The 13666-nt window shown below is 38.6% G+C and overlaps 1 protein-coding gene across 43 annotated transcripts in view; it reads right to left on the bottom strand.

Annotated features, from left to right (window-relative positions):
• NRCAM (neuronal cell adhesion molecule) overlaps positions 1-13666 on the bottom strand; it is a 148241-nt gene that overhangs the window by 38353 nt on the left and 96222 nt on the right. For 31 of the 43 annotated variants that reach the window (XM_033057158.2, XM_033057169.2, XM_033057162.2 and 28 more), the window contains 7 exons: positions 6565-6708; positions 5403-5514; positions 4918-5084; positions 4688-4835; positions 4009-4133; positions 1630-1659; positions 159-260 (listed from right to left, as the gene is read on the bottom strand). In XM_033057158.2, coding sequence (XP_032913049.1) covers positions 159-260; positions 1630-1659; positions 4009-4133; positions 4688-4835; positions 4918-5084; positions 5403-5514; positions 6565-6708 — 828 coding nt within the window. The remainder of the gene's footprint in view (positions 1-158; positions 261-1629; positions 1660-4008; positions 4134-4687; positions 4836-4917; positions 5085-5402; positions 5515-6564; positions 6709-13666) is intronic. The other 12 variants (XM_033057183.2, XM_033057174.2, XM_033057170.2 and 9 more) reach the window with 1 other exon arrangement.

Genomic DNA, 13666 nt, shown 5'->3' on the forward strand with positions numbered 1-13666 from the left:
GTAGTTATTAAGGGAATGTTATGTAAATAAATGGCAGCTGTAGAGAATTAATTTGCCATTTTCCCATGCCATACACAAAATTTATTCCAGAAATATTTGGATTTTGAGAACAGTTAGAAAAACACTTTCAGTCTGTAGTGTAGTAGATACAAACATACTTGTAATGGGACTGTTGTTTTCATCTCCTGGTATCCATGAGAGAGTAATGCTTCTTTCTAGCTGACCTGTCAATTCCAAGTCAAAGGGTGGATTTGGCCGAGCTGTAAATCAAATGAACACAAAATAAGTAAAAACACCATAATATGTAGCTTTACATTTGGAAAAAAAAAAAATCCATACATTCCAATCAAAGAATTCCACAAATACAGCAGGGTTCAGATCTACTCACTTACTTAAAGACCAATAGCATGCAATTGTTACAAAACAGACAACAATGGAGAACAGATACAACCTGGAAATTTCTATACAATAACAACAATCAGTATTTATTTTTATCTATGTCTCAGTGCACTGTGATAAAAAAGTGTGATGAGATGTAAGGAATTATGAAATGCATGTTTAGTTTATCTTTGAATGATTGTGGGTGGTTATCTATTGTAACAGACAAACCTCAAACAAAATGGAAAATAAATAAGCATTCACATCAAAGAAGCTTTTCTAGAACCATTACAAATATTTTTATGTAAATTCAAAACAAGTATACTTCAAATAGAAACTAATTGCAAGTTACTAATTTTTTTTTTGCTGGTTTTTTTTAAAGGCTCAGAAATACCATGTAAGCGGTTTTATACATCCTTATAATGCATAAAGATGTAATTGTCCATTCCAAATTCACAAACGTAATTTATTATATGATTTGTTACACAAAAATTGCAACTAATATGTAGGTTCATGTAAGAAGACATAAACATTTTCATGGAATCTTTTTTCAGATAGGATTTACATAAAAGTGTTTAAAAACCTCATAATTAAAAGTATTTTAGATTATTATATTGCACTTGAACCCCCAAATTCAGAAAACATGCTACCAAATGAAAGACTCTATACCATCAAATTTAAGACTATGCCTGACTAACAGATTTTTTTTAAGTTTTAACTTAAATTTCAAAATCTTGGCGATTTCATCAGTTATAAGTCAAAGAGATCAATATGGTCATATTCATCTTATGAGTGGAGTAAAATGAAGATAAACTATGAAATAAAATAGAGCAGGACTACAAGGCTGCAAAACCAATGTTAATATACAACATATTTGGGTTAGTGCAATGTCTCTAATGGTGAATTACCTTTCACCAAAGAGTTGGATTTACATTTTAGATATTTCATTTATTATGTAACTAATTTTTGGTCCATGAGAAAGACATTGCCATACTATACCCAATTTAATTAAAAATAATTTATCACTGAAAATCACTTATTCCCTAAATATAAAGCAGCCTGCACTGCAACATTCTAAAGTTCTCTACTGCAGTAATGAAGTAGCTAGTAAAATAGGAATAAATCACAGAAACAGACACAGACATACACACACAGAGGAAAAGGGGAAAAAACTAGGCAAAAAAAATTGCAGCAAGAAAATGAGCAATATTCTGCCTGATGATGTAGAAAGAGAACTTTGTTTTAGTTTACCGTAAATGATAGCTGGTGTTGGGGGAGCAGCTGAAAAGAACATTAATATAAAGGATTTAATCAGTTAGTAGCCAAAGAAACAGAATACTGTTGGTAGTTAAAGAACTATAGTTATTAGAGACAAAGAAAAGTTAAATTATTTAGATTAAATAGTTAATTTAAAAAAACACATGATCATTTTACATTAAAGAGATAAAAAAATATTCTTGAATATTTTATTCATTTTTTAAAATAACAATGGATCAAGAAAATAAATAAAGGAAACTCTCTTATAAAACCACCTAACTAAGTACTAGTTTTTTGGCTTAGATCATTCCTGGATAGGCATAAGATCACAGTAGAATTTAAAACACAGACTTTGTTTGAGTCTCAGATCGAAGTCACATAAGAATCATTCAGGATATTTACTTAGAACTTTCTTCCAAATTGGAGAAGGGGCAAAATAATATATTTGGCAAGAATCTGCAATCATAAAAACCTAACAGAGAACTAACTAAAAATACAATCCATGAGAAGTTATGCAACCAAGTATGCTCAGTCTTTCTGAAGCATAATTTAGTTGTCAAAGAGATTCCTGAGATAATTTTCTTCCAATACAACAAAGACATGGAGTTGTTGGAATGAGTTCAGAGGAGAGCCTCTAAGGTGACCACACAGTTGGAGCCCCTCTCCTATGAAGACAGGCTGAGACAGTTGGGGCTGTTCAGCCCAAAGAAGAGGAGGTTCTGGGGACACCTTAAAGCAGCCTCCCAGCACCTAAACAGGCTACAAGGGTGCTGGAGAGGGATTTTTCACAAGACCATGTAGTGATAAGGCAAGGGGGAATGGCTTCAGCTGAAGCACAGTGGGTTTATATTACATATAAAGAAGACATTTTTCACCATGAGGCACTGGAATAGGTTGCCCAGAGAGGTTGTGTGGAAGGTGTCCCTGCCCAAGGGTGGTTAGAACTACAGTAGTTTCACGAATACAAGCTGCACGGATTATAAGCCGCACCCCCGGTGCCTCGACAATGTTGCTGTCTTTGTCAATAGATAAGCCGCACCCCGAATATTAGCCGCACTTTCGTTCGTCGCGAGAATCCGTGCGCAGCTTTCACAAATTGGCCAATTAGTAACAGGATCGCGGCATAGCGGGCTTTACTGGCTCGGGGCGGGGCCAGGAAGGCTCGGCCCGCTCATGGTTGCCGACGGGGCCGGGTGGCCCAGCTCAGCGCCACGGCTCGGCGGGGCTGGCCGGGTGGTGCTGCCGCCGCCGCTGGGCTCGCTGGCCCCCCTCTCCCGTCAGCACCGCCCCGCTGCCGCGTTCGCTCGCCCGGCTGGCAGGGCTGCCGCCGCCGGGCTCGCCGCCCGCCCCGCTGCCGCTTTCGCTCGCCCCGCTGCCGCTCTCGCTCGCCCCGCGCCGCGCCCGCCCCGCCCCGCTTTCGCGAGCGGCGCTTTCACGAGCGGCGCTTTGGCTCGCCGAGCGGCGCTTTCGCGAGCGGCGCTTTGGCTCGCCGAGCGGCGCTTTCGCGAGCGGCGCTTTGGCTCGCCGAGCGGCACCACCAGGCTCGCCGGCCGCCCCCTCCCGTCTGCACCGCCGCCGCGTTTCCTCGCCCTGGCCGGCACTGCAGGCCCCCGCACCGCCGGGCTCCCCCACGCTGCTGGCCCCGATTCTGCTGGGCTTCCCCCGCTGCCAGGCAGCCCCACCCGCCGGCCTTCCTGCTTCTGCCATGCTCCCCTGCACTGCTAGCCCCAGTTCTCCCGGGCTCCCCCGCCATGCTGGCTCAGGCTCTGCCGCCCTCCCTGCCCCGCCCTGCTGGCTCAGGCTCTGCCGCCCGCCCCCCACACTGCTGGCCCCGCCTCTGCCAGGCTTTCCCACCTCTGCCGGGGCCGGCTGGGCTCCAGCTTGGCTTGGGGCTGCCGCGGGCTCTCACTTCCGTGTTGGCAGCTTTTAGAATTTTGTTAATAGATTAGCCGCCCCGGAATATTAGCCGCACTTCCGGGTTTCCACCAAAATTTTGGTCAAATTGGTGCGGCTTGTATTCGTGAAATTACTGTAGATGACTTTAAGGTCTCTTCCAACCCTAGCCACTCTGTGATTCTGCTATATTTATGTTCAAATACACTGCAAATTTGATTTCCTGTAGTAGCTCAGATGTGGTCAAAATAAAAAGCTATACAGCACAAATCTGTCCTGTAGCTACTCAGTCATTTTGTAAGTAGCTGATTCAAATGCAAACTGTAAGGTGAGACCAAATTTTTTAAAAACTGAAGCACATTGACACGTAGGTGGCATTTCCTTTATCCTGTCCTAAAAACCAAAATTATGTTTGTGCTTTTCACTTTAAATCTAATGCTGTTTTCATAGTTAACATTAAAAGTTTGAGAGTATTCTTACCAACAACAGTAAGCACAGCACTTGCTGAAACACTGTCCAGAGTAGTATTAACTACGCAAGTGTATGTTCCATCATCTTTATCAGTTACATTCATAATGGTCAAGTTGTCTTTACCAACTAGAAACCTGCAAATACAATAGATTCAGCCACTGGTTTTTCAATAACTGGCACTTTTATAAGAAATTTACATAAAACATTATCAAATCCCATATACTTGTACATACTTAAACAGCTACGTTTACCCAAGTTAAGCTATGGGACAACAGCTTTTCTTTCCTTCACTGCTTTTGACCATCTTCCCACAGTAACTGTTTATTTTAATGTGTTTTTCTTTCCAAATATATTCAAACAAATTTTAAATATATGTGGTCTAGAGCAAAATAGTTTTCTGTTATCTGTTTGATTTCTTATGTCAACTATCTTTACCTTGCACTTAATCTATAAGGTCAGTGTGCACAGTTTGTATAAATGTTTACATCTCATTTTTTTAAAAATTCTATCTTAATATTTTCATCAGACTAGGTAAGTCCTTAAGTCACCAAATATTGGATAGCCATGATGTCTATCAGCCTTCTTTGGAAAATGTCAATAGGTCAATACAGTCCTTTCAAAGATTAGGAAAATGAACAGACAAAAGGAGTTAGAAAATTAAAATAAAGCAAAACTATGTGGTCCCTACCTTTCATCGTCTGGCAGTTCCTCATTGTCCTTCAACCATGTAACTGTCGGTAGTAAAGTAGAATCATGTTTTATTATACACTCAAAAGAAGCGTGGCCATATCTCTGAATCACTTTGTATTCTGGCTGTTTAATGATCATTGTTGGATCTGAAATTTAAAATTTAAATTAGATACTCAGAAATTCTGAAATTCTGTAGCAATTAGTGATGAAAGAATGACTAATTCTCACCTTTAATTTCCAAATGCACCTCATTTTGTATCTTTCCTAATTCATTCCTTGCTACACATGTGTATGTACCAGCACTATTCTTCTGAGCCACTGGAATTTCCAAGGTTCCATTATCATGGAAAACGTATTCATTTCCACGCAAGATGCTACCTTTCACTCCCTTAAACCTTTATATAAGAAGTAATATCATTAGCCAGTATTGGAGTTAAATTCTGTATGGTTTTATTATCAATAAAATACAAACACATTAGAAAATAGACACAGAAGCACTCAAAGAAATTTCAACTTGACTCCGTAGGTGTAACTTTACTGCTGATTCATTAAGTCTATGCAATATTGTATTAGTGAATTGGAAACAGCATATATTTTAAAATACACTATTTTAAAATTGTAAATAGAGTTAAAAGAGTTTTAAAGCTTTAAGTGTTTGTTTCCATAAATACAGCTGGCTCATCTTCTATAACACAAGCACAGCTAGACCTTACCATTCAATTTCAGGCTTAGGTGACCCAAAATAAGCACAGTCCAGCAATGCAGGACTGTCTGCAATGACTTGATACAGTTTATTAGCAGGAGTCAGAATTCTTGGTGGCTCAGCTGAAAAGACAAAGATATCATATAGTTACAAATCTACAAATAGTAAATATAGTGTAAAAAGTATAGTTACAAATACAAAATACAAAGATATCAAAAATGGCCAAAAGAATTATGTCTAAACATTTTTCTCTGAGATTATTTTGGGTCTCAGTCTGGGTTGGAATACATCCTACTGGTACTAGCCTGACGAAAAGTTAATGCAGGGAAATTATCTTGTGAAAAACAACTGTTTCTTGCCTGTTTACAAGTAATAGTGATGGGCACCAAAGGCAATGATTTCAATTGGAAAATTTAAATCAGTATATACTTCAAGAAGATAATCTCCTGGTTACAGACAGAACTATCTAATTCCAAAAAAACCTGCAGGCAGAAAGATGCATTTTTGGTATAACACCTACATTTTCTTTCTTTTAAATGACATTGTCAATCAATATATCTGCCAGTTCCTGCAGGAGAGCCACTAGAGGTCATTCTGCCTAAGATTTTGCTACTAGCTTTGTTAAATTCAGTTAGAAGAATTAGAGGGGTCACAACATTTTGTAATCAGAAGCACATGCCAGGGAAGCCTTAGAGACAAATGCATAATCATGTTCCCTTGCAACAGCAAGAGATCATCTTGGAGATCATCTATTCCACTAATCCAAAATATCTATACTCAATGAAACTGTATTGAAATGGGAAATGTACTAACTTAAGCGATACTAATTCCTGCTGTCTTCGTCTTGGTCAGGATTCTGTTTGACCAACTTACATAAACAAAAAAAACAAACAAACAAAAAAAAACAACAACAACAAAAAAAAAAGTGTGATAAAATTTCTTTTAAGTTTTCCCAGCTTTCACATCTATCCTTCTCACTTTGGAACAGTGAAAGTGAAATTCAGGAATTTCCTAGAAAAACAAGGTATGTATACCCTTGCTCTTTACAGGGGCCAGGAAATAAATCAATTCCCAATGAAGACCTCAAGCAAGGCTTGAGCACAGAGTCTTTGTGTTAGCAGGAGACAAATGAATACCCAAGAAAACAGAAAAATATGAAGTCTGTTTCTTACCCAGAACATTGACAAATGCATTTGCTAGCAAGTATCCATATTCATTAGAAGCATTGCACTGATAGACAGCACTTGACCTTTCTTGCACGTGTGAGAAAATAATGGTGTCACCATCCACCTTTCGGCTAGGATCTTCTGGGGCAACTGTTGGTGTAAAGAAAAAGTTATTGCTTTTCCTAAACTGCTATTGGATTGCAAGTTTCATACTTCTGAAAAGAAGGAAAAATCTGAAAGACCAATATACCCTTTATGGTTTTCTTCCCCTGGGCGATTTATCATTTGTAAAAATGTGAATTTTAATACAGTTTAAAAAGTTCTTCTAATTCTACAGGTATTAACTCAGGATGGTAAAATTCCCATTTTTGGAGAGGTTTTAATTTTATTTCCAATGAAGTGAAGCTGAGACAGTATTTTGTACACAATACAGAGGAAAACTACAATATGACAAGATTTGGGCAAATACAGTCAATATCTAGAAAAATACAGAAATATTTCTGAATGCCAACAGAAAATGCTGATACAATGACATAGTCCTCTGTGACTTTAAAGTTTTGAATTGATTAATAATTAACCATAAATAATTTTCCAAATATAAAAATAACCATACTCAGTTGAAAATTATTTCAGTAAAAAATAAGCATTCCTACACACAAAACCAAGAAACAATCCTCACAAGAGCAGAGTTAGTAATTCAGTAGGTGGCACTCTTTCCCTTATGTAAGAATTATACAGTGCCATTTCCTCGACTATTCTGAAGTGCCCTGAGCTGACAAATAGCTTTTGCATTACAGAAGCACCCAGGACATAACTGAAAAAAAATTCTAAGAAAATACAAAAGAAGAATAATAGCTGTCAGTTCTGATACAACTGGATGGCATTAGAGAAGTATAATGAAGAAAAAACTTAGCTTGTAACATCAAACTTAGTGACATCACAATGTATAAAAATGCACAATCTATAGTTTATAGTATTTTATGAACCTATTAGATAAGACCAGATATTATTGTATTAAAAAGCCCATGTATTATTAAAAATAAAAATTAACAGTAAAATTACTGATCTACTAGTATGAAAAGCAGATGCATTTAAACATAAATAAATGCATCCTATTTTGGCTGCATCATCAAAATTGATACCCTTATTGAAGCTTGAAAAATTATATTTGTGGAACACATTCTCATATAAGGAAATTCTTATTCAAACTCATAATAAAGATCAATCAACTAAATTAACACCAGTTTTCTGTGACAGGAATCTTTTGATTCAGATGATACCTTAATTCTCATCTGTAAAGAAAATGGAGACATTTCTCCTGCATTTTCCTAAAGTATGCATTACTGAATTCTCTACAAGAGACGAAACCAGATGAAGGGGACCACAGTTCTGTGTTTCTGCTTAAGGGTATTTCCAACTTGGATGAAATCTAAGGCCATTTTTCATGTAAATACCTCAATTTCCAAACAGCTGCCTCAAGAACAGATTTCAATTTCTGTTTTTTCTGGTCTTCCATCACACTGAGTTCAAATCAACATCAAAAATTCAAAAATTTCAGGAAGGAAGACAAAGATACTACTGAGACTTTAAATTCTTATTCTCTGGACTTCTGGGTTGCTGGCATGTATTTTTCTCTCTTTTGCTTTACTTCCTATTGCGTTCCATGTTTCACATTGCTTCCTTTTCTATGCAAATGCCATTTTCATTAAAAGATTCATGGGCTGAAAATAGCCGGAGCAGGTGAGTAGCCCAGCAGGCAGGCCAGTCAGCTGCGGGAAGCAGTCTGTTTCTGCATACAAATCACAGTTAAATAGAAGACAGGCACAACTGCTCTCCCACAGGGAAGGAGAATTGCCCACAGCCATTCCAAGCATGGCTGCTTCCAGCCCTGGCCTCTGGGCTTCCCTTCACTTGTCCTGCAGCGCTTTCTGCGTGAGGCAGGTCTTTAATGGGTGCACAGACTGCCCCCTTCACACACACTCCAATACATAATCCCCTGCAGGATGATGGTAGGGCCCCTCCTAAGAGATGGAAGCCAATAGTTCAATCCTCTATGACTGAAGGAACTGCATTGTAAAAGAATGATCTAACCATTAAACTACTATATAAAAAGAGGGGCAGCAGTGAAAAAAGGAGATACCCCCTTTCAGCTATCTGAAGGAAAGGAGATAGGTGCCTGTTCTCTGAAAAGGGTTTCAAGCTGGGGTCCCAAGAGAAAAGAAGATGCAAGTGTCAGGTTAGCTGCTTCCTGTTAACTGGTCTAGCCACTTGGATGCTGGCGTTGATTCAAAAGCTCCCTGTTAAGACCGGCATCTATTCAACTGTCTGTCGAATACAGCTTCTTTAGTGATCTGAAGCACCCACTGCTACAATCACAGACATAAAAACAATTGAGCTTGGAAGGGATTTTTGGAGGTCATCTGGTACAACATCCTGTTCAAGCAGGGCCACTTGGATCCAGTTATCCAGAACTGTGTCCAGATGGGGGAAAGATCACCTTCCTCTACCTGCTGGCTATACTTTTGTCTCATCAAGCCCCGGACAATGTTAGCCTCTTCACCACAGGGGCACATTGCTGGCTCACAGTCAACTTGGCATCCACCAGGATGCCCAAGTCCTGTTCTGCTAAGCCACTATCCAACTGGATGGCCCCCAGCATGTACTGGCACTAAGGCTGCTCCTCCCCAGGTGCAGGACTTTGTTCCACTGATCACCCTGTCTGGGTTTGGCCATTCAGCCATTTTTCTATCCACCTCCCTGTGTGTTTATCCAGCCCCTACATCAACAGCTTGTCCATGAGGATCTAATGGGATATAGTGTTGAAGGCCTCAATGCAGTCCAGGCAGACATTATCCCTTGCCCTCATCTACCTGGCTAGTCATTTCATCACAGAATTGCATCTAGCTGCTCATCCCTTGGTAAAGCCATGAAAACTACTCCTGAAAGTTTTCTTGTCCATAACGTGCCTTGAAATGGTTTCCAGAATTAGCTGCTCCATCACCTTCACAGGGATAAAGGGGATGGTGACCAACTTGTAGTTCCCTGGTTTCTCCTTCTGGCTCTTGTTGAAGACAGGAGTAGCATTTGCTCTCTCTCCATCTTTAGACACTTCTCTCAGTTACCATTATCAAGCAAAGACTATTGAGACTGTTCTTGCAATGACATATGCCAGCTCAGTCAGCACTTGTGACTGCATCCCATCAGGGCCCACAGACTTAGATATGCTGTTTGCTCCTTATGTAGTCCTTTTCCACCAAGGGTATATCATATTCTAGTCTTTTACCCTGGCCTTTGGGACATGGGATTCTTGAAGGTCAGTCTTGCCAGTCAAAGTTGAGGAAAAGCCCTTTCCATATACCAGTCTATCGTTTTCTTTTTTGTTTTGTTTTTTTTAAAATCTTTTTCAGGGGAAAAGGAGTGATGGCAGGGCCACTCAAGCACTGCTTGTTTGTATTTATGAATATTTTGGTGATATTACACAACAGCTGCATGAGAAGGAGAAAAAGCTTTTAACACATTAGACAAATCTGAATTTGGCACTGATAGGCAAAATAGCAAAAACCTATATAATACTTAAAATGAGCTTGTACAAACAGGATAATGAATTATGAGGATTTTCTGCAGGAGTTGTGCTGCTGTAACAACACAGGTGAATGTGTGCCATCTCACAGCCAACATTTGCTCCCAATAACACGGAATCTCAGCTTATGAATGTGTTTCGGTCCTTTCTGCACAAAGGCCTGGTTTCACCTAATTTTTTCACCACACTGTACAATGATACAGCTTCTTGACCCCAATCATGTTCAGCATATTCCTATGCAGGGGAGGCAGAGCCTCCATCAGATGCTTTTGTCGTAGTTAGAGATCAGTACCCTGAATAACTTTTGTTCCTTCGAATGCATACTTCCATCTGTTTCATAAATGTCTCACAGCCTAAGCAATTACTTTTGCTAGTATGTTTAAATAACCACCATGGCACCATTATTACTTTCTTTTCTTGGAAAAAAAAAGACAGAATGACAATTACTTCTGCTAGTATGTTTAAATAACCACTATGGCACCCTTATTACTTTCTTTTCTTGGGAAAAAAGAGAGAATGACATGTGCTCTCCGAATAGAAGCAGTTAAAACACACCATTAGGCTTAAAACTGGAAGGAAAAAATCTGGATTAAAAAAAAGGATAACTGAAATAATAAAGAATGTCCTTGTCCTTTTCTTACCAATCTCACTTGTTCCTCAGCATATTATTTTCCTGTGATCACTGAAATCCTTTTTTTCCTGAGCTTCTGATTGTGACAGTTCTATTGTCTCCAAAGGCACAGCATTACCTGCACTATTACCAGATGCAAAGTTCCAACACAACAACAGCAGAAGCAGTGGATAAAGATCTTCCCAAACAGTCTTCTCTCCAAGACTGAAATGCTGGGGGCATTAGGGTCCAGCAGATTTCTCCCCACCCTCCAATGGCTGCAGTGAACAGCTTGTGGTGTGTACTCTCAGAGAAAATTATGGATGATGAATCTCTCAGCCAGGGATTATCAAAGCCTTTCATGCAGGCAATCTAAGGGCTAATGTTCCTACCTTAAATTCAGTACTAATGGAGACTAAGTCAAACCTAGAGATTCAATGTGAAATGTGACATAACAAGAGAAGAATGTGTTGAAAGAAGATAAGCAGCACCTTTGCACTACTTTGGATAAATCTAAGTGTCTGTATCTAATATTTAATAGCTCATCATGAACTATAAACCACTGAACCAAAAAATCAGCCTTTTGTACAGTATTTGCAATGCCTTTCTGAAGTCCAATTATGAAAGTGTTTCCCCTTCCCAATTAATCTGGGTTGTTACTTTCTTAAAAGTTGAGATACTTTATGCATGGCTTCCCTTTTGTAAAACCATGCTGAAAATCTAAGCAGTAAGACACAATGGATTATGCAGTGATGTAAATAATGCATATCTTGAGTGTCAATTGAAGCACAAGGCAACACAGAGTCATGGCCTAAACTTTCAATTGCTACTTGCCAAAGTAATTCTAATTGACCTTAAAGGGACTAGGAATGTGAGTTCAATATACTCCTCCTAACATTAGGAGGTTAGGTTAGCTCCTTATGATTCCAACATTTGTAAAGCAGTTTTTTTTTTAGCAATGCAGATGTTTTCAGCATGACTGTTGAAGAAAACTAATTCAAATATTCCAGAGAAACCTCAAATTTTGCTTAAAATAATTTTAAATCGATTATTGAAATATTGAACAAAATTCACACCATTGTAATTTTATCTTATAGTTGCTGACACACACTACATTTTTCTCTATTTTTTTTTTTCCTTTTCCCTACAGATATTTAAACCTCAGCCTTTGACTGAGATACGGACGAATGGATCTTTCTTCAACATTCCCCCTTCCTTGTCTGACTCTATTATGGAAAAACAAAACTGGAAGAATTAAGTATCTCCCAGTTGCGCTTTCCAACAGAAAATTAAAGTATTGCAAACAGATTACTAGGCCACAAGAGGCACATTGTGGGATATATGATGACAGCAGGGCTTTGAAATTCAAATGTAGCTTTTTTTCTTTGAAATCCTGCCATGGGTGTAGCTCTCTCAGCACTGCCCTGAAGCTGAAACAGCTGCTTTAGTTTCCTTTTACAGTGATTTCCTAATCATTCAGTTGGAAGATGAGGGGCTCAATTCTATAATTTAGTAACAAGTGAACAAAAAGGCACACTGTAGTTGGTAATTTTCAGAACAGCTTTTGATAACTCAGGATAATAAAAAATCACAAGAATCTTAAGAACTGCACTTTCTGTGATCACAATGCTTCTTATAGATGCCCTGACAGATGCAGTGTACTGGAGCATCCAATCAACTTGCACTTAAATATTTAATGTGGATAAGACTTCAGCTTTTCTCAGCAGTGAAAGTGACCTTTAATGTAAGGCTGAGCTACCCACTTATTTCCTGTGTTCTTTTCTTTTTATTTCCCTACTGGGTTTCAGTGGCTAATTTAATTAAAGTCTTTTAATTTTTACTGAATTCCCCTCAACAGGACTTTGTGTACCAATTCCTCAAGGCCAGTCCAATACATGCTTCCCTTGTATTTGGGAAATTTGATGGTATCCTGCAGCTGCTTCTGAAAACTCTGTTTCTTAATGTTTTACTGTTACCATGAAAAAATGCAGAACACATCACTGCTTTTGTGAACAATATCCTTGTCGGTCATTTGAACAGCTCTGTCCTACAGCTCTGATAAGGAAGAAGAGCGAGGCAAAGCTGATAGCCAGGTGAAAAAGATTTTACTAGTCAGGAAGCCTGAAACAATAGTTAAATAATAGTTAAACTACAAGAACTGCAGGATAAAAATCCCCTCCAAACAAATAAACAAAAAGTGAATGGTGAGTTTACAGAAAACAACAGAAGACGTGACCACCAAAAACCAAGACCAGAAAGTGAAGGATAGGTACTGAACTTTGATGATAACAAATGCATTATGACATATTTATTTATAAATATATACTATACAAAATTACATTGATATTTTCCTGTTTTCCTGTCTTACCATTGTTTTCATGAGTTAATTAATACCAGTTTACAAAACTTATTAACCAATGGAAACTTCTCATTTTAAATCTCAGGTTGTAGATCTCACCTTCCATTTAATTAGGATTCCTGAAACAGGTTATTTGCTAAATATTTCTATTTTTTTTTCAATATATAGCTTAATTTTGCCCCCCCAGCTGCATTTTTTTGCCTACAAATAAGTTTAATCTCTTTTGTATACTAAATACTTCAAATATATCTAACGAGGGTTCTCCTTTACCTCTTGCTATTACCTAGATTCTGACCATAGACCATCCTTCTCCATGTCCCAAACTGGGTGAATTGTATTTTGTCAACAGACTTAAACAATTCCTAAACTTCTGAAAGTGACAGAAGGGACACTGCCATACTTTAAACAGACCAATATTTTGGAGTACATTATCTCTCATGAGCTAACAGGTGAGACCGTCTGGTTTTTTATTATTGTTTTGTGAAAGAGGAAGGTTAAAGGTAGAAGAATCAAGTGTGACTTTACAGTACAGGGTATGGTCAGTGCAAACCCAGTTGAA

This window comes from Catharus ustulatus, chromosome 4 (assembly GCF_009819885.2).
Source record: "Catharus ustulatus isolate bCatUst1 chromosome 4, bCatUst1.pri.v2, whole genome shotgun sequence".
NCBI lineage: Eukaryota > Metazoa > Chordata > Aves > Passeriformes > Turdidae > Catharus > Catharus ustulatus.